Here is a 27,081-nt window from a genome sequence, read left to right as displayed (position 1 = left end):
CCCAGGTAGGACACTTGAGCAAGATAATTAGCCTGCATTGCTTCAGTATATATCCAGCTGTATAAATGGATGCTAAATGCTAAATATCACTAGAGTAATCTGACAGCAGCAACAATTGCTGGGAACATTATTCATATGTAATTATATCCAACTGTATAAGTTACAAGAACAGAAAACAACAAAATTACACTTCAGAAATATTATTTACGAACTTTTATTTTGAAAAACTCTAACCGGAAATCTCCGATTGCTGTCAGCAACAACTGCCAGCTGTACGGAGCTGTACACGTGCAACGTCTATGCACGCACGAAAGGAGAACACGTCCGATTGAAGTCTCACTCACCAAATTTGGTTGTAGCTTCCTGTGTTCAAAGCTGCTCCACGATGGTGCGCTCGTCCCGCGTGTTCGAGCGGTATCTATTCGCTGCCTTTCTCCACCGCCAAAACTGGTCCAACTTCACCACACTGAGGAGTTCAATCACCAAAGCTGCACGACTCCCAAGGATGGACTATCAGGTACGGTGACTCCGGAAAACCGCCTGCTCCTGTCACTTTGCGACAGTCCCGACCTGCCAAATCCAGTGGACTAGTTTGCATAGAGAATTAACGGGTAACTGATTAGGTTAACAAAACTTAATTCATCCATGTTGCGTGGTAATGTTTCTAAAAATACGTACTTGGCTTAGCTAGCCAAGTTGTTCGCATCTGTAACCTGGTGCTGGGTGTACCTCAATTATTCGCTGTAACGTCTAAATGGTGTTACATCAGCTCTTTTGCCCGATTCGTGGTTGGAACTTTGAGGATATCTCGAGGCAGCTACCTAGCACTACCGAGTTACCAAAGAGCACGCCGTTCCACTGGAACTTGGTGCACTTGTAGCGCGCGGTTGCCAGATGGCCGTGACAGTCTACAAGTCAGCGGCCCGGCTAAAAGTTGGGTGTTTAATTAATTTAATTGGCAAGATGTATGGGCTCCCCCAACAAATTCAAGACTGGCTCGCCACTGTTACAGTCGCGGGCAAGTAATTTAATTGACGTTCAATTACAAGCATTGTCTAAGTTTAACTGTTGCTTAACCAAACTTTCTGTCACTAAATAGATAGCTAATGTTATAGCGAACTGAAATATATTTGAAATATTGATCGATAATTTCATTTGGTTTGATGTCTAGCTAGTCACGCTTTTTTTTTGTAAAGTTAAGTTAGCAAAGGTGTAGTTTAGCTAGCACTACTGGATTCGTTTATTTTTTGGTAAAGGAAATATAAACAGCCACCATGATAAAGTTGTTACCTGGCTGGCATGACTAACGTTATCTTGAAAACACAGGTTCAGAATAGAGGCCACGTGTAAACCTCATCTCAATAGGGTTAACTTTTTGGTATTCTGTGACATAATACCCGGAACATCAGTTGCCAGTGTCCATGACTGAGCACGGGGAAAATAACGTAATACACGTTTTACCGTTGTATACAATGCATTTTTTAAATGGGAAACGTTTGAACATATTTATATTTTATTATTTAAGTTTTTAAATGAGATTTGGACAGCTGTGGAAGTTGGCAGTCGGTTATATAGCTAAATGCCCTATCGTTGCTTCTGATGCTTTTGCCCTGCAAGTGTAAGCGAAGTGCGTTTAAATGGTATATTGTATTAAATTGCATTCAATAGTGAACGTTTAACTGCTGTAGGCAAAGCTCGCTTTCTCCTTGACCACAGTTCCCTGCATATGTATATGTACACGGCAACAATACTTTTATCTGTGTGACCTCGTACAGACGGTCTGTTTCTCACAAATGTAGCGAGAACGCTAGAACTTTAGTAAATTTGGATTGCAGTGCATGCCCGTTACAGGGTCATGAGTTTGACCGCTAATGAGACTGGCTGCACAATATGTGCTGCTCTGCGCAACTGTGTGTGTGTGTGTGTGTGTGTGTGCGCGCGTGCGGGGTGTTTTAAACGGACTCTTTGTGTGGCTGTCTGAAGTTGACAGGTGTAGTGCAGGGGTGGGCATGGAGGGTCATGTTTGTTTCATGCAAACTTGTTTTAGCCCTATAATTTCATTATTGTTCACTTTTTAGGTAACGTTGGATTTCTTCATAAGCATGTGAATGACAACTGAAGACTGTCCTTGTGTTTCGGTTTGAAAGGGTTGTTTTTCAGTCTGAAATACACTGAAACATGGGAACAAAAACATTGGCCCTCTAGGATTGGAATTACCCACCCCTGGTATAGGACTGACAGAAAATCTAATGGCTCTTGGTTATTGTACAGAGTAGTGGTCGACTTCCCCATGTGGCCCAATCATTCTGGCAACCTCATTATTTCATAGTTTTGCCTGGCTTCATAACCCCTGACCCCTCAACCTCAGCTGTGTTCCGCACATTCTGGCTCAGAATGGCTGCCATGCATCACCCAAGAGTGGGTGCTACGCATTGGTGATGGTTGAAGTGAGCCTTCAGCTTAAAGCACTTTGAAATGGTAAATTACGGCAGTCTAAATGTCACGTGTTAAGGTGGTGGTGTTGTCGTGGTGGCGTTCGGTACGGCTGACCGTGTACGCATTGCGTGTTCTTGCAGGATGCCGTGTGCACGCTCAACACGCTGCAGACCAACGCCGCCGCCCTGGAGCAGGTACGGAGGGAGCGCGGGAACCCGGAGTTGCAGCTGCAGGCCATGCGCGCCTTCCTGCAGCGCTCTGGGCTGACGGTGAGTCACCACGGCGACAAGCGTGTCCGCGGTCACCTGAGAGCGCGCCACTGTACCGGCCGGGCTCGTGTGTGCGCACACGCTGTAAGTGCTGCGTTTGTGCAGATTCACTGCGTGTGCAAATGTTGCACTTGCCGTGTGTGCGTTTATGTTACCTTTACATTAGAGTTTACCTTTACATTAGTTTCTGGCCAACAGCTCTCATTCCTGTGTGCTTGAATGGTCTGACCAGGCTGTCCCCAGTGTTCTCCTAACCAAAGGCCTTTTCCTCTTGCAGGTGGATGAGCTTGACCATCTAAATATCATCCATGTGACCGGTACAAAGGGGAAGGTGAATTGGATGAGTGTGATGCAGTTTTTTCCGTTGATAACAGATTATGCAAGTGTTTGCGAGAGAGTGTGTGCACAAGTCCATTATTAGTAAAGCATAAACTCTGCATCCAAAAACCTTCATTTTTGGCAATGAATATTCCAGATGAAACTTTAACGGAATTGCACGTTTGCTTCTCCTTAGGGATCGACGTGTGCTTTCGCCGAACAGATCCTAAGGAATTACGGATTCCGCACAGGATTTTACAGGTGCGTTGTTTTTTTTTTTTTTTGGTCAAATGGTTGCGCACTTTAATGTGCTAATCCTTTAAAAAGTGTATCATGTAAATCAGGGAGAAAAACAATGACTTGCTCCAAATTAGCTGAATATCTGGTGATTTTACAGGTACTTCTTTTGAGGGGCATTGCGGGATCTTGCTTCTGATATAAAGCACATGACAGTGCGGTTTTTGGTATAAATACAAGCAGGTGACTTTGAATCGGGGGTTACGTAAAGGTATTTGACTCTGCCCTTACTCAGGAGGAATGACCCAGGTGGACTTTGCTTGCCTGGCTATGTGTGTGCGTAAGTAATGAGTAACTGAAACACAAGATGTTCAGGTAGTCTGTTGTAATGTGTTTGGCTAATTTTTCTCAATATAACTGGTCCTTTCTGTATGTTGTGTCAGTGCTGTGGGACTGTATATCCTAATGCTGGCGTAGTTATCCTCCCATGTTTTGACTTTGTTTGCATAACAAATTATGCACATTCTAGCCCCGACAGCTGTATAAAAACAGTACGGAGCTGGTGATTTATTTATTTTGGCTCAAATTAAGGTTGAATAGACATTTATGGGCTCTGTCTTAGACTTGGCGCTAGTATCTTTTCTGGTTTCCAGTTTGAATAGCAGGTTGGTCTTAAGATGAGGTCTGGTCAGGCGCATTGTTGGTGTCTTGCTATTTTGATCCAGCTGAAAGTGTTGAGACCAACTAAAACCGGTTCTTAATTCATGTCGCAGTTGTTTCGTTGTTATTTTAAAGGCGCAGTACTAAGATGGTAATGTGCCTACATAGGCGGGTTACACAATGTGTGTACACCCGCCTGTCTGTTACACACACAGGGGCGTGCAAAACATGCATGAACATATGAAGATTACAGTGTGAAAAATTATTATTGTTTATATCGAAAAATACAGTATGATGAAAAAGCAATAATTGACTAGTCATAATATTTATGCGAAAATTACACTGACCAGGTACTTTCAACAGTTAGAACCTCGATGATTTCACCTGTTACTTCATAACTGAACAAAACCATTTTAAAGAACCTCAGTGGAACCTTGTTATTTCCATATATTCTCTGCTTGCACACTTTAACCTCTTGTATGAGCAGGTCTGTTTTGTCAGTGGTAAATCTGTCTTATTGATGTCTTGCTAAATCCTCTGTTATATAAGCAGTCTGCCCTGGGGAAACACAGGTGGCTTTAAAGAGAATGTGAGATGACACTCTGGGGGCGACATAGCTCAGGAGGTAAGAGCGGTTGTCTGGCAGTCGGAGGGTTGCCGGTTCGATCCCCGCCCTGGGCGTGTCGAAGTGTCCCTGAGCAAGACACCAAAACCCCTAACTGCTCTGGTGAATGAGAGGCATCAATTGTAAAGCGCTTTGGATAAAAGCGCTATATAAATGCAGTCCATTTACCATTTACTCTGATTAACCGCTTGTTACATCCAAGACCTAACTATTAATTTAGCAGTTAAGTTCCATTTGAACCTTGCACCTTAATTTGTGCTCAAATTATGCACCGTTAAACTAGCCAAAGTGGACTGGGACACACCGTAAATGCACTTTCAATATGCGCTTCAGTCCAATCATCAAAATGGAGCAATAAATATTGGTTAAACATGGAATGTAGGGCTGGCCCTTGCAGCTTCTGTGTGATTGACAAAAACACGTCACGTGGACGCTGTACGACATTGCTGTTGATTTGCTGCCTTATCAACACCCAGTAGATACAAACTGTGATGTTTTTCCCAGAAGCCAACCAGTTTACTACCGCATCAAGTATGATCAAAGGAAAAAAAGATGAAAAGAAAGGCAATACACCACACTGTGGTGATGATTGTTATAATACTGAAAAAATATTTGACAATTTTCATTGCGGTATATCAACCTGCCCTAGGCCAATCTGATGTGCGCAAACAAATTGTTCAGATAATGGTTCAAATTCCAAACGCAGGAGTGTCAAATTCCAAACCTGGAGGGACAGAGTATTTGGTGGTTTTTGGTGTTTCAGCACTTAAGTGATTAGCTGTTGATTGGCTGAAGTGTTCACACCACTTGTTTTTGAAGGTCTAAATTGGCTAAGGCCCTCAAGGACTGGAGATTGACGTATCTGTTGTCAGATTTGTACCGTTTGGGGCTGATGGATTTTTGTTGTTCTTTGTCTAACTGCTCTGTCTTTCAAGTGAAATGTACAACTTTGGTGGCAGGGCAGCGTATAATTGTCCCCCAACCAAGGAAATCGGCGGGGAGGACTATGAATCGTCTCCATCAGTTTGTTTGCTCATCACACTGCAGTATTATGTGTTGGACACAAGGAGACCTAATGAGACCATTATAACCATAGACCGTATAAAAATAGATTATAACCTAGAACTTACAGCCACATCACTTTTCAAGCCAATCAAAACAGCTCCATGATTTCTTGATTTTGATTGGTCATATAAATGCCGGGGTACTTGTAAAATGGATGAACTACATGACAGTGGTGGTGCTTACAAACTGTGTAGTTGGCATACTTGTTGTGTATTGTCTACTAATAAAGCTAGCACACAGTGTTTGTTGTTTCCAGTCTGGTTGCATAAGCACTGAATTTGTAAGTTGAGCAATCTGGGGATGCCAGCGTCCTGGCCACTAGGGGGCTTGTGCTAAGGGGTTAAATGCCTATAGTCTCCCTGCTCCAGCTACGCGCATATTCTGCTTCCCTAATGCAATGACTGCAGCTCAGCTGGTGGACTGTTGAGTGAAGACTGGCGGTCGGTGGAGGAATGGACAGGGCAGAGATGAGATGGGCCAAAAAAATGCAATTATCTAGAGACGTTTTTTGTTTTTTTTTAAATAAGAAAAAAGGCTGAGTTGAATATCCTTTCATGCTTGCAGCTCGCCGCATTTGGTCCAGGTTCGAGAGAGAATCCGGATCGATGGCCAGCCAATCAGCAAAGAGCTCTTCACAAAGTACTTCTGGCAGGTGTATGGGCGCCTGGATGAGACAAAGGTAGGGCTGCTCTCTTTGTCTTTAGAGGCAGATCCCGTCCATTTTAGGATTTTATGTTCACCATAATTCCTGCCCTTAATAATGCCGTAATCATTCATTGAACGTGACGTCCATTCACTGAACATTGCTTAAAGCTGTGCTGAGTTATTTGAGCTATCGTTATGGACTGCGCACGTATCCTTGGTGGAAAAGTTTTACTGAAACGACATTGGCGTTTTCAGCCATTTAAAAAAATTAAGCCAAGATTGCTAGGAAGAATAACCTTCACAGTCACCAGGACAATCACGCAGGACAAGAGTTGTGTAGCCCTGGTTAGGCCCCTATAAACCATTAGATTCGACAGACTAAACACATTACGGAAATAACTGCAGGCTTAATCTCAGATATGATCTCTAGGCCATATTAAAATAGTCTCATAAATCCGGCAGCCGGAGCTATTGGTTACTTCTAAGAAATGGGCGTGTTTATGGTTGTGACACGCACTACTTTGGCTTGTCTTATGTCAGAGAGCTATATGCCTAATATGCAACTACCTGCTAAAGTGAGTCTTATTGAAGTAGATTTTCAGGTTCAAATCCCAGGTGTGGCACAGTCACTGAACTCTTCAATAAGGTCCTAATGAAACTTCAGTATTTTGTTGGGGATTAGTGAAAGAATGGGTGGTGTTTGTGGTACACTCACTGAACCTACTGATAAAAATAATCTGCTGATGTAAAAAAACAAAAAACATTTTTCTACTGAATACATAGCTGAGGAAGGTTGTCTGTTACGCAGTTTTATGGTCCCTATCTGTTTTCTTATGAGCTGATCGTGACCCAGTGTGTGTTTCAGCCTCACTTGGACAAATTTGAGCCTGCATCCTCTCTGTGACTCCTTAATGGGGGAAAATGCGAGGCATCAAGGTCCTGATTTAACAGCGACCACGTCCATCATGTGACCGCACGCCCAGCCAGTTGTCAGGCGGATGCTGAGCGTGTTCTCTGCCTTTGTGTGTAATGAAGATGTTGCATCAGCTCAGGGATGTGGAAGAAGGGCACTGTTGTTCCTGTAGGCTAACCGCACTTCCTGTCTGGTCTCCCGTGTTCCTCCAGGAAGCCCACGGCGGCAGCATGCCGGCCTACTTCCGCTTCCTCACCATCCTGGCCTTCCACGTCTTCCTGCACGAGAAGGTAGGAGCACAGCACCTCCAGGGGGTGTGTTATAACACGCGCTCACATGCACACGCACACACGAACACATAAACAGACACACACTTACACATACACACAAACCCTCACATATACACAGATGAACACCCACACAAATGCTCACACACACATGCACACACACGCAGACACTGACACATACACAGACAAACGCACGCACACACACTCACACATACACAGATGAACATATACACACACACACACATATACACACACATGCACACACACTTCACAGCACCCATGCTGGTTATTAATATATGCATTTTGCCGCAGTGGTGCAGGGTGCAATTTCAATATGGAGCCACCTGCCCCCTCCCATAGCCCATAGCCACAGCTGCTGGTCTCTCTTCCTCTCTCTCTCCCCCTACCTCTCTCTCCTCCATTTACATGCCCCTGCATTCCTCTCGCCCCCCCCCATGCCCCAGTGGGTGTTGTGTGTCAGTGTGCAGGGAGTGTTGGCACCACTGCCGGTTTCCCCCGGTTACCCACGTGCCAGCGTTCTGCACGGCTGTGCTGAATCTCCGGAGAGCCAACACCTCTGATGCAACTGTTCCCTGGCTGATGTAAAAGTTTCTCCCGACTTGTCGGTATTCTTCCTTTTCTGACGGTCCCTTCTTTGTGATTCAGGTTGACTTGGCGGTGATCGAGGTTGGAATTGGAGGAGCATATGACTGCACAAACATCATAAAGTGAGAAACTCAAAGAAACGCCCTGCTGATGAAACTACACTAAACCCACAATAAACGTAACCTCCGAGCCCACAGCTCCTGGCCCACGCTGCACTGGGACTTTGACTGTGCGCATATTCAGTGATAGTGAGGTTAGCATGGCCAGCGCTAACACAGCACACCTCATTCAACAGCTAGAGATCAAGTTTAGCTGCTAATTAATAGTCTGCTTTGCTAAATTAGGGTTGAAATGAAAACCTACAAGATGGTAGATCTTCAGGGTTGGTTCCCACTGCCTCATACGTTTGTATTATGAACTGAAAACCTCACTATCACTGAATATGCGCACAGTCAAAGCCCCAGTGCAGCATGGGCCAGGAGCTCCAGGCTTATTTTCGGTTGAATTTAGTTTCAGGGTATGGGATATGGGGCTATGCAGTAGAGTCAGTTCAGCTGGCCATTATGCTCGAATGCGTCTCTATGGCCCCCAGGCTTTCAAATGTGTGCCCTACCCCCCCATCCCCCCTGTCCCCTCTGCCCTGTACCGCGCCCCTTGGCTCAGATTTTTAGTGCCTGCCACGCCTCTACCACTGCAGCTTTAATGTCAGCGTGCTGCTAGGTAACGCTCTGCCATTTTGTGTGACTGGACCGTTGGTCCCGCTCCACCATGAGATGTACCGTGCAACAGATTTAGGTGATTTTGGTGATTAATGCAATATTTTGCAACAGTTTCTGATTTAGCCATAATGAATGTTATATGTAATAAATGTAATAGCAGCATAAAACAAATAAAGAAAAAATTGGCATTTTGTGTTAAATAATCAAGTAATAATAATTGCGTTTTCCTATACATTTTTAGTTCATACCTACATATTTGAGCAATCTAATTTATATTACTGTTGGAAATTTTATATAATTTTATAGAAAATTGCTCAAAATAAGTCTGAATATCTATTTTTTGGCCAGGATTTTTCTACATAAAATGAGAAAACACATACAAAAGAAATATTTGACATTAGAAAGGGCACAGATAGAAGTTTTTAGAGAACTGAACTTCTCTAAGCACATGGTTTGCATAATTTGTGCCCAGTACCGTACTTCCACTAAATCCACTGAGGAAATGAGTTTTATATGCAGCCTGAAACCCAATCAGAGTCAGTCCGCATCAGGCAGTATCATAACAAACGTGTGGATCGGTTACCACGTCTCCCTACCCCTACAGGAAACCGTGGGTGTGTGGCGTGTCTTCCTTAGGCATTGACCACACCAGCATCCTGGGAGACACCATAGAGAAGATCGCCTGGCAGAAAGGTGGCATCTTTAAGGTGAGAATGTGTGCTTGTGTGTCAGTGGGTCCTTGGCACAACACCTTTAGCAGGGTGATCCAAGTCATCTTGGTACTCTCTGGGGTTTTAGGTTGGCATGATGTGACACTGTTGAGTTGCTTTGTGACACATTGCGCTACCCGGTGGGAATCCTGATTTTTGATTTAGATGAAAGCAGACCCAGTTAACTGATCTCTGCCCTTTTTTGAATTTCCACCTGGTCGTCGTTAAGGCAGTCTTGAATACACTCCATTCCTGCTCATATCCCTGTCACACGCAAGAGATCAGATTTCACTGCAAATGTTCCTGTGATGTGCCCTCCTACTTCTGCCTATCCTAATAACTCGGCCAGTATTTCCAGCAATCAAGCACAAACAGTTCAGCCAAATAAGACCGTTATCCAATATGAACTCGATATGGCACCTTTAAATGTTAGGTCTTTTTCATTAACGTTAGGTCATTAATCATATCCATGACCATAAATTAGACATGGGATAGGCTTGTTTTTGTGTTTACCTGAAATCTGGCTTGGCTACTGATGGTAATGCCATACTTGTTGAAGCCTTACCGTCCGGTTTTACCTTCCCTCATGAAATTTGAAATGAAAGGAGATCCTGTGGTACTGCTAGTACCCTTGCATCTGCAATGGGTTATTAGAAACTTTCCTTTGGCGAATACAACTAATTTTAATGTCTTGAATAATCTTTAAACACAATTTTAAACACACAATTTTAGCAGTTGCTTTATACAGGCCTCCCAAACTCCACATTCCGGAATTGAGTTTAGCAATCTCGCGACGCTGGTGTCTTGGCCACTAGAGCGCCTGCACAAAGGGGTTAACAAATTGGGGTTTTATGGTTTCATAAGGTGGCTTCACTTCTTAAAGTCAGCAGCACGTATGGTGTTCCACAAGGTTCAATTCTTGGCCCACTGTCATTCAGTCTCTGCATCTTACCTTTAGGAGCTATCGTCGGAAAATATGATATTCATTTTCATTTTTATGCTGACGATGCACTTGCTGTGACTCCAGATAATTTTAGCCCCTTCGACTCCTTTATGAACAGCAGTTCTGACACTAATATGTGAATGACCCATAATCTCCTCCAACTGAATAGCGATAAAATGGACGTTTTAGGTATTGTTGTCAAGGAGCGTAGTGAAAGATTGGTCTCACAACTCCAGTCTTTACCATTAGCACACATTGTCAAATCCCATGTGAGGAATTTTGCTGTTATCATCAACAGTGCCAATAACTTTGTTCCTGAAAAAAGGAACATGAGTTTCTTATCGCTCTGCATAACATAACGGTGTCTCCTAAATGAATTTAACGTGTGGTGATGTAGTGATGTGATGTCACATCTTTTGTTCTTCCTGGCAGCCTGGAGTTCCGGCCCTCACTGTGAAGCAGCCTGATGGACCAATGGCTGTGCTAGAGGAGAGAGCAAAGGAGATTGGGGTAAGTGGGGGAGGAAGGGGGAGTGTGAACGATGGAGGGAGTGCGTGAATGGAAGATCTGACTGAGTGAGAACAATGGAGAGTGAGGGAGGGGAAGAGAGGGGAGGAGTGAGAAAGCGAGAGGGGGTGAGTCTTCTCTCCCTCTCTCTACATCCCCTACCTAACTCGCATGCACCATGATGCCTGTGTGTGTGTCCTGAGCGGATTGGTTGATTGCGTTATCGGCTGGTTGGTTGATTGACGGGCTGATTGGTTATATGAGTGGCTGCTCTCTGGTCTCAGTGCTCCCTGCAGGTGTGTCGTGAGCAGATTGGTTGATTGGGTTATTGGCTGGTTGGTTGATTGACGGGCTGATTGGTTATATGATTGGCTGTCCCCTGGTCTCAGTGCTCCCTGCAGGTGTGTCCCGGGCTGGAGGAGTACCCGGTGCCGAGCGGGTCGCTGCAGCTGGGCCTGGCGGGTCAGCACCAGCACTCCAACGCCTCCCTCGCCCTGCAGCTCAGCCAAGCCTGGCTACAGCGCCGCTACCAGCCAGGTACACACCTGCATGTGCAGGTGCGTGTCTGTGTGTGTGTGTGTGTGTGTGTGTGTGTGTGTGTGTGTGCAGGTGCGTGTCTGTCTGTCTGTGTGTGTGTGTGTGCGTGTGTGTGTGTGCGTGCATGTGCAGGTGCGTGTCTGTCTGTGTGTATGTGCGTGTGTGTGCAGGTCTGTATCTGTCTGTCTGTGTGTGTGTTTGTGCAGGTCTCTGTATATCTGTGTGTGCAGGTGCGTGTCTGTCTGTGTGTGTGTGTGTGTGTGCAGGTGCGTGTCTGTCTGTGTCTGTGTGTGTGTGTGTGTGTGTGCGTGCGTGTGCAGGTGCGTGTCTGTCTGTGTGTGTGTGCGCATGTGTGTGTGTGCAGGTGCGTCTGTGTCTGTGTGTGTGTGTGCGCGTGTGCAGGTGTGTGTCTGTCTGTGCCTGTGTGTGCAGGTCTGTGTCTGTCTGTGTGTGTGTGTGTTTGTGCAGGTCTCTGTATATCTGTGTGTGCAGGTGCGTGTCTGTCTGTGTGTGTGTGTGTGTGAGAGTATCTGTCTATTTTTGATGGTCTTTTCTCCTCCAGATGAGCCCCTCCCCTCTTCTGCGAATGAGCACTCAGGTCTGACCCAGGCCCCGCCCTTCCAGCCCAGCCACATCATGCTGAAAGGTCAGTGGGTCTGACGTTGCACTCTGCACCAATCAAATAACACATGCACTCTGCACCAATCAAATAACACAGTAACACCTACACTCTTCACCAATTAAATAGCACCTGCACTCTGCACCAATAAAATAAAATCAACAATCTGCACCAAGCGAATAATACCTGCACTCTACACCAAACAAAGAAAAGCACTTTGCACCTGTCATATAACACCTTCTCTCTGCGCAAATTGTATTCACACCTACACTCTACACCAATCAAATAACAGCCCTGTACCAGTTGCATCACACTTGTACTCTGCACCCATCATTACACACCTATTCCAGTACAGAGTTTCCTGTACTCTTTACTGATCAGATTCTGACTGATCTGAGTGGCTGATTTGAGTGGCGGTTCAGGTCTGATTCTGGCTGTTTCCCTGCTCCGCCCCGCTCAGGACTGAAGGACACCGAGTGGCCGGGTCGAACCCAAACGCTGCAGCACGGCCCCATCGCCTACTTCCTGGACGGAGCCCACACCACGCGCAGCATGCTGGCCTGCGTGCGCTGGTTCAGCGAGGCCGCCGCCCACCTGGAGCGGGCCGCTGGGTGAGCCCTGCCCCTCGGAGCGCAAGCTCCGCCCCCTCACTAAGCCTCACCCCTTAAACCCCGACCTTGTGTTGCTTAAGACCCTCCTCCTCATATCTGAAGCTAGCTCACCACTTGAGTCCGCCCACTTGCCACCGTTTTTGCTGCTGCCTGTTACCACCGGGCACTTGCATTAGTATATATCTTTACATGTTATTATATTGTGGGCCTATTTCTGTAATTAAATGTCCATTTGAAATGTTCAGTAATAAAATAAATTTAGGTTAGAAGTGACATTCCAGGTTATCATGACTACATTGTAAATCAGTTTGGATAAGCGTGTCTGCTAAATGAATGTAATGTCACGGTTTTTAGAAAACAAATTAAAGAATTATGATCATTTTATTCAGAAAATAAGGCACACCTCTGGGTTAGGAGCCTCCTGTGCGCTCATCGTTCCATTTTCAGTTGACCGGGGAATATTTAGAGTACAAACGGAGAGTCATGTGATTTTTCCATTGTTCCAATGAAATATATTCTTACGATGCATTTACTAAGAAGTGGAATAACGATACTTAAGCCTCCCCTTTATGATAATAGTACTGTTAGTAGTATGCTAAAGATACCTAATCCTAAATCCTGTTATTTTATTGGTAATAATTCCATGCGCTCGCATAATCATTCCCTTTATGATAATAGTATTGTGTTAGTAGTATGCTAACGATACCTAATCCTAAATCCTGTTATTTCGTTGGTAATAATTCCATGCGCTCCCCTTCCTGTCCCGTTCCGCAGGGTCCCGGCGGTCAGGGTTCTGCTGTTCAACGCCACAGGCGAGCGCGACTCGGCTGCCATGCTGAAACTGCTGGTGGTGAGTTCGGCGTGGGAACTTCATGGGAGTGTGCATTTAAGATAGCTTAATTCGCTAGGGATGTTTCCAGAAGGCGTCTGCTTTGTCCAGGCATGCACGTTACATCTTCTACATGTGTTCTATATTTCTTTGTCAACAGTAGGTGGAAATGTTTCACGCGTACACATCATTAAAATCAGGCCGGCAGGAAGAACACTGGTGTATTGAAATGGTTTTGGAAAAGTTGCTGTCTGCAGGCCATATTTAAATATTTTCAGTTACTTGGAAATTTTTATTTATGTTGCTCAGTAGTATTTACTTTATGATGTATGTGTCTAAGTTCAGTTATATTATTAAATAATTACTTTCTTATCCAAGTCCTCAGTATTATCTGGTAATAGTTTCTGATGTATGTGTTTAAGTAGTTCTCCATTTTGCTTCCTCTCAGCCTTGCCACTTCGACTTTGCTGTTTTCTGCCCCAATATCACAGAGGTGCTGGCGTCCAGTAATGCAGGTGAGCAGACCTGCCTTCATTTTATACAGCTTTTTGGCTCATCTTTAACCGTAGTGCTAATCATTTGGATTTTTATTCGATGTTTTGTTGTTCACACATTTGTCCGTTAGAGCGTGCGTGTGTGTTCTCAGTGTTGTAAATGGTAGTGTGTGTGCACACGTGTTGGTGTTCTCAGGTCAGTATTAAAGACAGTGCATGTGCGATAGTGACAGAAGGAGAGCGTATGTTCATATGCATGCGTGGGCATGTCCGTGCATGCATGTCTTCAGGTCAGCAGTCTAATATCGCATGTGTGTTTGTGTTCCCCGAATGGTATTTTAAACGTGCGAGTCTGTATGTTTTGACAGACCAGCAGAACTTCAACGTAACCGTGGAGAACATGCTGACCCGTTGCCTGGACAACCAGAGCAGCTGGAGGACCCTGAGCGGGCAGGGGGCGCAGCCGAGTGCCGAGCTGCTGATCCCGGGCAGCTTCCCCATGGTGGCCGAGCGGAGGGGCACGGACACGCTGGTGTTCCCCTGCATCTTGAGCGCCCTCCAGTGGATCGGCCAGGGAAGGGACCCCGTGCTCTCTGTCGCGGGCAAGCGTGTGGCGCCCGTGCAGCCCAGCGTCGCCACCAAAGCCGAGCCCCTCAGGGAGGCCGCCAAAATCCACGTGCTCATCACCGGCAGCCTGCACCTGGTGGGCGGGGTCCTCAAACACCTGGACCCCGCCTCCACGGCCTAACCGAGAAATTATATCACTCACTGCTCAACTCGATGTGACAGAGGTTGCCAAGTTTAATATTTGGTCTCTTGGGAGGGGCTCGTTCTAGGTAGTCGATGAGGAAGGGACTAGCAAGGGCATGGGGAAGTAGCCAATCAGATTCCAGTTCACCAAAACTTGAAAATCCTGTTATTTGTGTCTGCTCTCTTCAGTTGCCAGCTGCATTCTCTCTCTCTCGTACCCTCTCATTCTCACTTCCACTCTTACACGCCCTGTAGCCTTACCATGTGCCACAGTGAGCCATTACACTAATTGTCCCGATACTTGAAGCAAGCTGTTTACATTAGCATTGGGCTGATTTCCGTCATCACGGTTTGGTGTGTACAGGATTGCATTGTTGTTTTTTCTCTGGAAAATACTGGATTACACAGTTTTCGTGCTTTTTTTTTAGCCCAGGTGTGAGCCCCTGCACCTTGAATTTAGATTTGCTTGTTTACTCTTAGGTTTGCTCCTCATTGGCTTGCGACTGTAGAGAGTTGAGAGTTGAGTTCAGAGGTTTATTTAATGTTGAATCCTGCACAAACTTTTGTGATGCAGGGTGGAGTTTTTTGTTTTGTTTTGTTTTGTTTTTTTTAAACCCAACAATTGATATGGATTACAAGTATAACTATTATGCATTAATTTACTAGCTTCAATCTCATGTTAAATGGGAATTTTCATGCCTTTGAAATATTTGTGCTTAATTTTTCCCTGCCATTGTGTGGCCAATGTAAATATCAGGTGATCATCTTGGATAGTATTTTTTTACTGTCAGCCTTGTGCCATGATTCTCATAATATTGATCTGTACAATGAATTCTGTGAATTAAAAAAAAGATAAATGTTTATATAAAATTTAAATGAGCCTAATAATAATTTAACATGTGTGAATTTAATTGTTTATTACAATTAAAGAAAAGGCCTGTTGCGTTCAGTAGGCCACCCTCGCCGCATTGGCCACCCTCCAGGGTGCAAGGAATTCTGATGACTCATTGGCGCTAATCTGTTCCCTTGCCTTTTTGACGTGTTCCAAATTACACATGGACGTGATTGCATGAACTAAATATGTGGTCTCGAACGGTATAGAATATTTGAAAATGACTAAATTATGCTAATGATTTGAAATTTGGGAAATGGAATTAATTTATTTAAAACTAAGTCGTTCGAGCTGAAGTTGTTTTTAGCTCGGTGTTACCACTATTTTCAGCGCCGTTAGCCCACGCACAAGAACAAAAGGTGTAGGCCTATGAACCGTTTTGGTGATTTGGTTAACAAACGCTCCTTATTGGTGTTTGATTCGTTGTCGACACAACTCTGGCAGACATTAGCTTAAGTAAAACTGCAAGAGTGTAGGCTACACCTGGTCACAGGTGGAAGTACAGTTGATCTCTGAATGAGTGAATGCCATCTGGTATCAAACGCATTATGGTGAAGGGTGCCATCTTTACACAGACTGACTAAAATTTTTACATTTGTTTTGTACGGAAAGGCCACGTTCTTTGCGGTCTATATGTCTCAACCTCTTTTTATGTGGAACATCATATTCTTCACGTTTCTTTGAATAAACATGTTTCCAAATGTCAGAAATGCTAACGTCATCTTATTGAAATATGTATTGCCATGTGTCGGGAATCGTTTGGGCTGGGACGGGGTGTCCCCGGAAAATGCTACTGTTTGCTGCAGGATATTATTTTTTCCCACAGAGCCACAATTAGTTTGCGATAAGGAAATCTATTCCCGTGATATCAATCAATCAATCAAAATTTATTTCTATAGCATACTTCATACACAGAGGCAACCCAGTGTGCTTTACATAAATATGACACTGCACGTGGCTTTTTGGTTAGAAACTAAAGAATCGGAGATGATTTGGTCACAAAAGTTGGCTATATACTTGAATTCCATAAATCATTTGAATCGCACAACACCTGAATTAAATTTTAATAAACAGTCTCTGAACTAATTGCAGAACATGTGACAAATTTAATTCCATATACAATATACATTTTGAATGTGATGAAATTGTTTATAAAATGTTATGGGCTACTCTAGCTGCAGTAATGGTTTAAGGGCCCAAATTAGGGTTAGGGTTAGGAAAACCGCAAGTCTGAGGGTAAAGGCAAGTTGACGGCTGTGTTCAGCAGCTTGAAGAATGGTTAGGACACAGGTTTGTTAATGATTTTGAATGAGTCAAATATTTTCTACTGTAGCATGGGTACCTATGGCCATTAAAAAATGAGCAATATATTAATATTTTTTCAAGAAAAAAAACTTTTTAAAAGACCTGAAACATATCATTTTGCATTTGTATTATTGTATTCGTGATATTTGCCTTGATTCTTAATCAATTTTAAATGGGTTTTCTGAAGTTTTCCAAGCTACCAATGGCTTCAATTAGGGTTAACCAGCATTATAATGTTCAGGTAAGAACATTCTGATCACATTTTTGTGATCTTACCCCTTAAATGTTTAAAATACCACAGATCAAACTGCTGGAGGACTTGAAGCGTTATAAAATCGACAAAAATTTGTTTATAAAATGTTATGGGCTATAATGTAGCCGTAGGATACTTCTCGTTTTTAGCCCTTTTTTAGTCTCGCTCTGGATTTGCTAATAAAGCGTCGCCCTCTTCTGGTCATAATGCGCGACGTTAGGCTAAGATAAGAACGTTATCAAATAGTATGGATTACTCCGGATGAGGTAGCTATGTCCGGGGTAGTCCACACTATTTGATAACGTTTTGTTCGAACGTAAACCTGGGTTTATAAAAGATACTACCCTCAGAAATTTCAACATCTTTAATGGCGTTGCACCACTGTGTGCTAAATATATGAAGTGGTTCAATGCAAAATGACAGTATATGTGAAATTGAATGCATGGAACATTATAGCCTACATGACGAACGTAGTGGTAAAAATTGATTTAATGACAGCTCATTAAATTAGGAGAAATAAACAGGGGAACGCCCATCTTGTGGGAAATAATCCTGTGTTTTGTGCGCAAGACTCTATGGTGCTAGACAATGAGTTCGCTACGACTGGGCTCCATAAAGAAATACAATTCCCATCTACCATTGCGACGCGAAGATCCGTCCAACAAACAGGGATGCAGCGGGACAAAACCGGAAGCTCCGGCGGTGCTGAAAAGTGAGAATAATTCTGATATAATCTTGTCCCAGCGGTTTTACTGTGGGCAAATCGGTCATAATTCAGTTATCTACACGATAATGTTGGAAGAAAAGATTCATTTGGCCAAACTAATGAGTAAGGTAAGGCGAAATGGCCATGCTGCCTTCTTGGGCTAATGTGTTCCCTTTCTTCCAGGCCCGACCGGGAGGCCGCAATCATGTCCAAATACTACGATGGAGTCGAATTCCCTTTCTGTGACGAGTTTTCTAAGTATGAAAAACTCGCAAAGATTGGCCAGGGTACCTTTGGGTGAGTTGATTTTGGGAAATGGCTACGGCGTAGCGTTTTGTCGCAGAGTATGAAAACTGCGTGCGGAAACGCCGGGTTCCAACAATGCTGGTTCAGCTAGCTATCGATAGGTAACGTAGCCTTGATGGTTAGCTAGGTAGGTGTCCGGCTAGGCGAAATAAGTCTTGACATATTACGTACAGGTAAATAACTTCGCTAGCCATCGATAAATTTACCCTACTTTGCGTGTTTAACAAGACCTGCTTATCACTTCTCAGAATATTGTTTCGTTTTGTTAAACTCAGCTGCCTACTGGGTAAACGTTAGTTAATGGAAAGCTAAATGAACTAGACGCGAGAAGGATGAATGGTTTGTCGGAAATGTTATTGCGTTTGCTGATGTACTTTCCGGCTTCCGCAGGGAGGTGTTCAAGGCCAAGCACAGGCAGACGGGGAAGAAGGTAGCCCTGAAGAAAGTTCTCATGGAAAATGAGAAGGAAGGGGTAAGATGAGATCTTTTTTTAAATTTAGGTTTCCCAAACTGGATCCTGTGATTCCTGAGAGGTCAGGGTGGGTCGTGAAACATTTAAAATGCCTGACTGGGAATGAAGTATTTCCCTGTCATTCGAATTGCTCGAAACATTTATCTATTTTTATGTTGTTCTTGGAGTTTGCATTAAGTTGTTTTGACATTTCTAAAAATCGAATTGAACATATGTTTGGCTTCATTGTGATAAGGCATGTGTTACAAATGTGTGCTAAATAAATGGGATCCTGTGCTCTGAAAGTTTTGGAATCACTCTGTTCAACACGAGTTAAATTGTTAAAATTATTTTGATCTCTAAAAATCTTGAAAAGATTTTGTTCTGTGTCGATGTCGACTTGGTTCATTGGTCATCCTAGGCTAACGTAGTAATGTTTGTGTGACTGCAGTCACATTGATACCTCTGCATGTGTGTCTGCAGAAGAAATGGTGACATAAAGCGCAGCTAACGCGTGTCTTTCATTATGCCAGTTCCCCATCACCGCCCTGAGAGAAATCAAGATTCTGCAGCTCCTAAAGCACGAGAACGTTGTGAACCTTATTGAAATCTGCCGGACTAAAGGTGAGTTTTAACTGCTTGCACTTAACTACTGCTTGTATGTTTGCATAGACTGCGTTGTTGCTGTTCTTGTTTGTGTTAGTGTTAACCAGTTTAACCTGCAGGGTTCCAAGTTGAACTGTGCGGTTGTTCCCTGCACTTGGATCGGTACTTCTCTCTAGGGTTTTCGACACACTTGTTCCTGGTTATGGTTATACACTTTGTTGTACGTCGCTCTGGATAAGAGCGTCTGCCAAATGCCTGTAATGTGATGAGTTAGATCTCAAATGATCAAATGATCTCCCCCCTCAAATGTTTACTTCGGTACTGTGTGTGACTGTACCAGTGAACCTTAGTCTAGGAGGTGACACCAGGCTTCTTCACATTTGGCCTCTTAAGGGCCCTTGTTACGTTCTGGGTCCATACTTAAAAGGAAAGCACAGGAGTGCTGATCTAGGGTGAGGTTTTCCTGTTCGTATCCCAACCTTGTGAATGATGAGCCCAGATGCGAAACTGTTCTTAGATCAGCACTCGGGGTACTTTTTAAGACGGGCCCAGTCTCTCTCTGTAGTGTTTTTAGCTGAGGTGCTGGATGAAATTGGTTGGGGAACAATATTTTCAGTGTAAATTGGATAGAGTATTAGAATTGCTATATTATAAAAGAATTTCAGGCTATTTTTCACATTAGTGTGTGTGTTTTGTGTGGGTGGCAGTGTAGTATAATGGTTGGGGAATTGGGCATATAACTGAAAGGTTATGGGTTCAATACCCGTCTGCACCACTGCCATTGTACACTTGGGGAAGTTACTTAACCAGAATTGGTTCAGGAAATATCCAGCCTTCTAAATCAATTATATATGTGTGTGTGTGTGTATGTGTACATGTATATATATGTCACTTGGGATAAGACTGTCTGCTTTCTTTCAAAATGAAATTAGTCGCTTGTCCCATTTCAGCCACCCAGTTCAACCGCTACAAGGGCAGCATTTACCTGGTGTTTGATTTCTGTGAGCATGACCTGGCGGGGTTGCTAAGCAACGCCAACGTAAAGTTCACCCTGGCCGAGATCAAAAAGGTCATGCAGATGCTGCTGAATGGACTTTACTACATCCACCGGAACAAGGTCAGTCTGGCTGAAAACCCGCCCACAATGCTTGTCAAGTTTTGCATTGAAAGGGATTCCTTATGACCGAGTCCATAAGTGGTCTCGCCACAAAGTACAGGCCAAACCATGTAAGTGCTGGCTTAAAGGCCCAGTCAATGAATTTGATTGCTATTCCACAAAAATTACCTGCATGGCAACTACGTACATTGATGAATCATGGTATTTGTATTTTTTTCAAATTTTTTTTTACTGTAACCAGTCCCAATACAACAACCATTTCCAAGGCATGGTTTAATTGGCAAAACGTTAACTAACTTCCTTTCAGTATCTTACCTGACAAGTGAGCAACCAGTGAAAAAGACAAGTGAGGGATAAGTTTAATCGTTTCCATGGTGGTGAGCTGCACAGGGATTCCAAAAACGTTCAGATTTCAAAAATAAAGAAGAAACTTTGTGCAGTAGAGAGAACGGGTGTCCGTGCATGCAGATGCCATGGCCGGAGCGTTTTGCACTGTGTTCCAGCGGGCAGCGATCTTAATTAGTTTTCTTCACCTCTCAGATTCTGCACCGCGACATGAAGGCCGCCAACGTTCTCATCACGCGGGACGGCGTTCTGAAGCTGGCGGACTTCGGCCTGGCGAGAGCGTTCAGCCTGGCCAAGAACAGCCAGGGAAACCGCTACACAAACCGGGTGGTCACCCTCTGGTACCGGCCGCCAGAGCTGCTCTTGGGTAAGAGATGCCGCCTGGGCCTTGCTTGTCTTCGCAAAAGCTCGCTTATTCTTTTATTTAAAGTGCTCATCAAGCCATTTATTTATTTATTTTAGGTATAGTTTTGTGAATTCATGTTACAAATTTTCTGTTCTGTCAGTTTGCTTCTGGTTGGGAGCCCAGTTAATTGACATACTGCTTATTTGTTCAAATTTAAAAATCAACATGCTACTTGAGTAACGTTGCTGCTTTCCAAATAAAAAATAAATCACGGCTGAATAAAGCTGGCTTAGTGATTTTCTTTGGCTGTTTATGTATAGTATTGGGTGTGAATGTGCGCTGGTGTGTGTTTGCGCTGGTGTGTGTTTTCTCAGGTGAGCGGCATGACTGCATTTATGTGTGAATGTATGTTTAATTTGTATTTGTGCGTTTACGTGTAGTGTTCATTCATACGTGTGTATATGAGTCGGTGTGTGTATAGTGTCTTGATGATAGTGGCTGATTCCCAGGTGAGCGGGACTATGGCCCCCCCATAGACCTGTGGGGGGCGGGCTGCATCATGGCTGAGATGTGGACCCGCAGCCCCATCATGCAGGGCAACACGGAGCAGCATCAGCTGACCCTCATCAGCCAACTGTGCGGCTCCATCACTGCTGAGGTAGGAGCCAGGCCACGCCCCTTCCTTAATTTCATGCTCAATTCAAGTCACCGATTGGCTTCACCCCTCACTTTCCGGTGTTAAGCTTGGTCCTGAATGAAAGGAAAATGCAAAATCCCACAGAGATTGTAGCCTTCTCTCTCTCTCTCTCTCTTAACGCCCCTCCCTGTGCTCAGGTCTGGCCCAGCGTGGATAAGAAGTACGAGCTGTACCAGAAGATGGAGCTGCCGAAGGGGCAGAAGCGGAAGGTGAAGGAGCGTCTGAAGGCCTACGTGAAGGACCCGTACGCCCTGGACCTGATCGACAAGCTGCTGGTCCTGGACCCCGCCCAGCGCACCGACAGCGACGACGCCCTCAACCACGACTTCTTCTGGTCCGACCCCATGCCCTCCGACCTCAAGAACATGCTCTCCACCCACAACACCTCCATGTTCGAGTACCTGGCCCCGCCCCGACGCCGCGGACACATGCCCCAGCAGCCGGCCAATCAGAACAGGAACCCCGCCACCACCAGCCAGACAGAGTTCGACCGGGTGTTCTGATTGGGGGCCACGGAAGCACGTGTGGTGGAGTCTGATTGGACGAAAGCCGCGGGGGCTCGGGTGTTGCCGCAAACTGATAGTTTTTTGGTATTCATCCAACTTTGTTGAATGTTGTCTATCATGGGGGTGGGAGTAGTCATGTGACATGTGGGGATCACTCATGCCCTTGGCTGCTATTCGCAGGGGTCTGACCTCATGCTTTGAGAGCTGGACGGCTTTTAAACGCGAGAGAAACGGGGCCAGCCCTGCTCGCACCGTAGCGGCCATGTACCTTTGACCTCTGCCCTTTGCACTCTGGCCCAAGTGTAAACCGGCTCATTCCAGCAGGTAGTAATAATGTGAGGGCTGGGAAACTGCAGTGTTAAGAGATGAGCAGTGTGCTTGTGCTCTGCCTGTTTGTTGGATTTGGTGGGGGGGAATCCCCATTTTTCTTTTTTTTTCTTTTTTTAATGAATTTTATTTTTATAAATCATGTGTTAGCGCCTTGGTTCAGTTATTTGTGTATTGCCGTGTCTGGGTGTAGTACACCAATAAACCTTATAGAACTACAGAAAACGACCCCACTGTTTCTGTGTCTGGGAGTATGAAATCATCCTGGATATTAACTGGGAAAGAGACCGTCACACTTTGCATCAGCCAGGTGGCCTGCCTGGTAATCCCATTGTTGCCGATTCCACCACCAGCCTATTAAAAATGGCATTGCATGTGGTTCCCCTGTGCATGTCTAGCTGTTTTCCTATTTCGTCCTGATTGGTCTTCACGCTTTTAAGAGTATGTTTTTTTTTTTTTTCTCCTCTCAATTCTACGTCCGTGTTTTTGAACTCCATTACATTCAGTTACCTGTAGTAATTGTTCCATCAGCATTAGAATGTTCAGGTAAGAACATTCTAATCACATCTTTAGCAACTTTTAGGGATGGACCGGTGGAAATGACGTGTCTCGATGAGATGTTCTCTGTGAGATGAGGTGGGTAACCGACCTGAGCAGCTCCCTGTCGCTGTGGCGCAGCGGCACTGTCTGATGTTCTGCGGCTCAGGTTTGTTGTTGTTCTGTCTGGGCCCTCGAGGCCTCATAGTTGTGGGAAGAGCAGTAGCTGCCGCTCTCGCCGATGATGTCACCGCCCTTGTAACTTTCTCTGTACCATTAGCTTTTAATTACCCTGTGAATTTGAAACGGCCTGCAATTCCGTCTCTCCTCAGACATCACTCTCCTTTCCTGTTGGGACGTGGGCCAGTTCATCGTAAACAAAAAAGACTTGGATGTGTTCCCAGTTGCCGCGGGTGTGTGGTCCTGTCTTTTATGGCTGAACGGGAGCAGGTTTGCGTAATTACTTTACGCGTTTATTGACGGCGCGCAATCCGGAGACTGCACAGCGGGTGACTGCCGGCCAGAACGGGATGCCTCGCCGCGCTGGTGGCGAATAAAAGAGCGAACGACCGTCTTACTGATAACCCATAATGACAGGAGCTCAGAGCTGCTTTAATTAGTACGGCTCGGTCGCGTCTCCTTGTCCTAGAGTGCGTTGTATGCTTTTGTCGGAGATTCTCACCCGAATCGTCTTCTGCACCAATCACGTCGCGGTTACGCGCACCAATCCCGTCGCGGTTACGTGCCTTTGGCACGGGCACGACCGGCTTGGCGGGGGTGGGGGAACACTAAGTGGGGTGTTTTGCTGCACTTGCTGCTTTTGTGATTACTGGAGTTTTATGATGCAACCCGCTGCTGAAGGACCCCCATCTGCGCAGTGGACAGGGGTGCTTGTCATACGTCAGCGGCGGCTGAAGTCAGTTCCCCCTCACTGTTGAGCATTTTCAGATCATGCATCATGCTATATAAATGTACTATTATTATTATGATTATTATTATTATTATTAATAATAATGTTTTGTCAGTATTATGATGGAAATGTGTTGTGCATCCTGCACCACAGCGGTTGCCACAGCTAGCTGAGTCACCGTGGGTTTAATTGGATGGGCAATATAAAGACGCATTAACGCCTCTGCCTTGGATAAGTAGAGTAGGATTTTCATGGAGAGATTTCCAGGAGGGATCTGCAAGGATTTGAAACGCGTCTTACGAAATAATGAATCTGCATACATACTTTTTCATGGCACTGTATTTTCCTCCTTCCTGATTTCCTCTATTATTGCTTATTTGCCACTGAATGGTTTCAGATCTTTACGCAAAATGTGATATTAGACGAAGGGAACCCGAGTAAACACAAAACACATTTTATAAATTATTTATTTAATGAGAAAGTAATCAAACCACCCGTGTCCACACACAATTATAGAATTACAAACTCATTACAGCTTCATTTGTGGCCAGAAGGTTGCAGGGTCAAAACCCGGGATGTGATCTGTTGAACTCGTAAAACTGCAAATACATAAAACTTTTTTCCACTGATTCGAGCCCTCCACTCATTGGTCCCCAGCTCTGCCTCTTTGCATTGGGTCAGTAAAACCTTTCTTTCTGCTTTCTGCATACAGATGGCTTCCAGCCGTTTGTTAATTTAATGGATTTTATGGTGTTGCATGAATGAAATCCATTATTACAGTCATTAATGTTACTGCTCTGCATGTTCACATGCGTGTTCAGCTCCCAGCAGCTGTGCTGTTGTGTAACCTTTGAGCAAAGCCAGTTAACCAGGGCCTGCTTCAAGGAAACATCCAGCTGCACAAACGTAAGCTTGAAATCTTAACCCCTGTGTACTGTCCAGTGGGATCTGGAGCCCCCTAGGGGTCTGCAGAGGAGTTGTCAGCTAAGTTTGGAGAAATCATGTTCCCTTTAATCTGTGGTACACTCGTCGGTTTCCATGGAATTTAATTTTGCATCTGTTAGTTTAACAGGACAACCCCACATGTACACACTCAACATTACTATACTTGCACATTATGCATATACACAGTATTAATTTGCCTGGCCTTGTGCAGCACACATGCATCCACAGTGTACAGGGTACATGCGCTTGGTGCTACACATATCGTCCCTCATATCTTGTGACTGTCCCTTATGTCCTATGTGTCTTCCTGCCTTTAAAGGGGGCATTTAAAAATGTCAAAGTTCCACAGGAACAGAGGCAGGGGGAACGCTTTCTTCCCCCGCTGCCGTTTCTGTCGAAGTTCAGCACTTTGTTCCCGCTCCCCACAGGCAGCAGTGGGAAACATAGCGTGAGGGTGTTGCGCGTGAGGTCACCGGTGAGCCTCTCTCTGGAGCGCCCCAGTGCTGCAGGCCGCAGATGGGGCGGGCTCCGGGGCACCTGGGATAGCTGCTCCGGGGAACCTGGTATAGCTGCTCCGGGGCACCTGGGATAGCTCACGGCTTTACGTAACGTCCATTTGGGCTGCGGGATATTTACTGCGGCGGTTCAGTTCAAGTACCTCGCTCAGGGGTGCAGTGACATTTCCCCTCCTGGGAATCGAACCCGCAGCCTCTGCTACAAGCCCGGCTCCCTTACCATGATGCTTCGCTGCAGCCCGAGCTGAGTACAAGCTGCCCAAACTGAAAGTTTATCCTGCCAAGGCAGACATGAGCTAAGCACGCACCGTGTATAACACACAGTTCACATTCATATTTGTCATACTTTAAGATCAAAGTAAGTTTATTTGCTTTACCTGTCTCTGGTAATTTTGAGATCATAGTGATTATTGGCTATTTCATTTATACTGCGCCAAAGTGTCTAATGTAGATGCATAGTATAAACACATGATTTATAAATGTTTCTCAGTATTGGTATGTTAAATAGCCAATGCATTGCAGCCTGTGGTGGGGTTTGGATAAAGGTAACATAAGTTTGCGAAGGTCGAGAACTCCTTTCAGTGAATGAATCCTTTTTTTTATTTTTATTTTTTATTGTGCAATAAAGTGGTAACCAAACAAGTGGAGACAAGTACAGGGTACAGGGACATCTAAACAAATGAAAGGGATTGTACAAAGTAAGACAAAGAAAAACAACAAAGACGGAAGGGACAAAAGCAAACTGAGGAATACAACATGGGTTCAAACTGGTGGGTATGTAGTAAGAGTGAAGAATCTAGAAGGAGAGAAGCCAGAGAATTATTATAGAAGATATGTTTAAGATGTGTGATGCCTTTTTCAGTCCATGTGCGGAAATTGAGTGGTTTCTTGTTACTTAAAGAGTCAGGAATGTTCCATATGGGAGTAAAATTAGATGGTGCAAAAGTGATGTTTGTGATTTTGTGGAAATTCCACCAGGCTGTCAGAGTTGCAGCTATTGTTACCGTTTTGAAACAAGGATGGTGTTTGATAGTTTGACTAAGAAATGGTATATCTGAGATCTGGATGGCTTTACATCCTGTGTGTTCTATATCTAACCATGTGTTATCAGATTGATTGGGGTGGATCCATTTGTATATATACTGATGCTGATTTGCCAGAGAATAATGGTAAAAACGTGGAGCTTTCAGTCCTCCTTGTGTTCAGTGAATGAATCCTGATGACAGTTTGGCCCCGCTACATGTTTTTATCTTGATTCAAAGGCCCAAGCCCCCCCCCAGCGGCAGGGGTGATGAGCGCTCAGGGGCCCCGCTAGCTGCCCGGCGGTGAGGGAGATAAGCCCCCCATTCACAAAGGACCCTGCAGCCCTTTGATGGCCCCAGAGCGCAAGCTTCCAAAAATCTGAACTGGACCCCTGTGGCCCGTGACTCCTCCTCCCTACGGCCCCTTAGAGGGGAACCTGTGATGAGGTTAGGCTATCTATCCTGCCAGAAAAGAAAACGCTCATGTAGCTGACCTATGTTCCTTATAAAAACGT

The 27,081-nt window shown here is 44.8% G+C and overlaps 2 protein-coding genes across 3 annotated transcripts; both read left to right on the top strand.

The window, feature by feature from the left end:
- Nucleotides 1–265: 265 nt before the first annotated feature.
- On the top strand, nt 266–16,382 carry fpgs (folylpolyglutamate synthase). The gene is made up of 15 exons (XM_035392142.1): nt 266–517; nt 2,577–2,705; nt 2,983–3,036; nt 3,220–3,284; nt 6,175–6,289; nt 7,381–7,458; nt 8,122–8,183; nt 9,385–9,487; nt 10,866–10,943; nt 11,330–11,477; nt 12,040–12,123; nt 12,557–12,707; nt 13,482–13,557; nt 13,985–14,051; nt 14,399–16,382. Exons 1-15 carry the CDS (start codon nt 386–388, stop codon nt 14,776–14,778), a joined length of 1,722 nt encoding a protein of 573 aa, XP_035248033.1. The 5' UTR covers nt 266–385; the 3' UTR covers nt 14,779–16,382.
- Nucleotides 16,383–17,805: 1,423 nt separating this feature from the next.
- On the top strand, nt 17,806–22,862 carry cdk9 (cyclin-dependent kinase 9 (CDC2-related kinase)). 2 transcript variants are annotated; one of them, XM_035389724.1, is made up of 8 exons: nt 17,806–17,942; nt 18,120–18,233; nt 18,633–18,714; nt 19,227–19,317; nt 20,232–20,416; nt 20,957–21,128; nt 21,617–21,765; nt 21,942–22,862. In XM_035389724.1, the coding sequence occupies exons 1-8, from the start codon at nt 17,806–17,808 to the stop codon at nt 22,305–22,307; spliced, it is 1,296 nt and encodes a 431-aa protein (XP_035245615.1). In that variant the 3' UTR covers nt 22,308–22,862. The 2 variants fall into 2 exon arrangements, with proteins under 2 accessions (XP_035245615.1, XP_035245616.1); XM_035389725.1 differs by having other exon boundaries at nt 17,807–17,942; nt 20,250–20,416.
- The last annotated feature ends 4,219 nt before the right edge of the window (nt 22,863–27,081 follow it).

The sequence above is a fragment of the Anguilla anguilla genome, chromosome 14 (assembly GCF_013347855.1).
Source record: "Anguilla anguilla isolate fAngAng1 chromosome 14, fAngAng1.pri, whole genome shotgun sequence".
Taxonomy (NCBI): Eukaryota; Metazoa; Chordata; class Actinopteri; order Anguilliformes; family Anguillidae; genus Anguilla; species Anguilla anguilla.
Note: the sequence above shows the minus strand (reverse complement) of the source record. Positions and strands in the feature narration are given on the sequence as shown.

Bases quoted from the DNA above. Each gene is read 5' to 3' on its own strand.
- fpgs (XM_035392142.1), top strand. From the start codon at position 386: ATGGTGCGCTCGTCCCGCGTGTTCGAGCGGTATCTATTCGCTGCCTTT. The intron at 10,944-11,329 runs GTAAGTGGGGGA...CCCTGGTCTCAG, and splicing joins AGAGAGCAAAGGAGATTGGG to TGCTCCCTGCAGGTGTGTCC. The intron at 11,478-12,039 runs GTACACACCTGC...TTTCTCCTCCAG, and splicing joins ACAGCGCCGCTACCAGCCAG to ATGAGCCCCTCCCCTCTTCT.
- cdk9 (XM_035389724.1), top strand. From the start codon at position 17,806: ATGGTGCTAGACAATGAGTTCGCTACGACTGGGCTCCATAAAGAAATA. The intron at 19,318-20,231 runs GTGAGTTTTAAC...AAATGAAATTAG, and splicing joins TGAAATCTGCCGGACTAAAG to TCGCTTGTCCCATTTCAGCC. The intron at 20,417-20,956 runs GTCAGTCTGGCT...TTCACCTCTCAG, and splicing joins ACTACATCCACCGGAACAAG to ATTCTGCACCGCGACATGAA.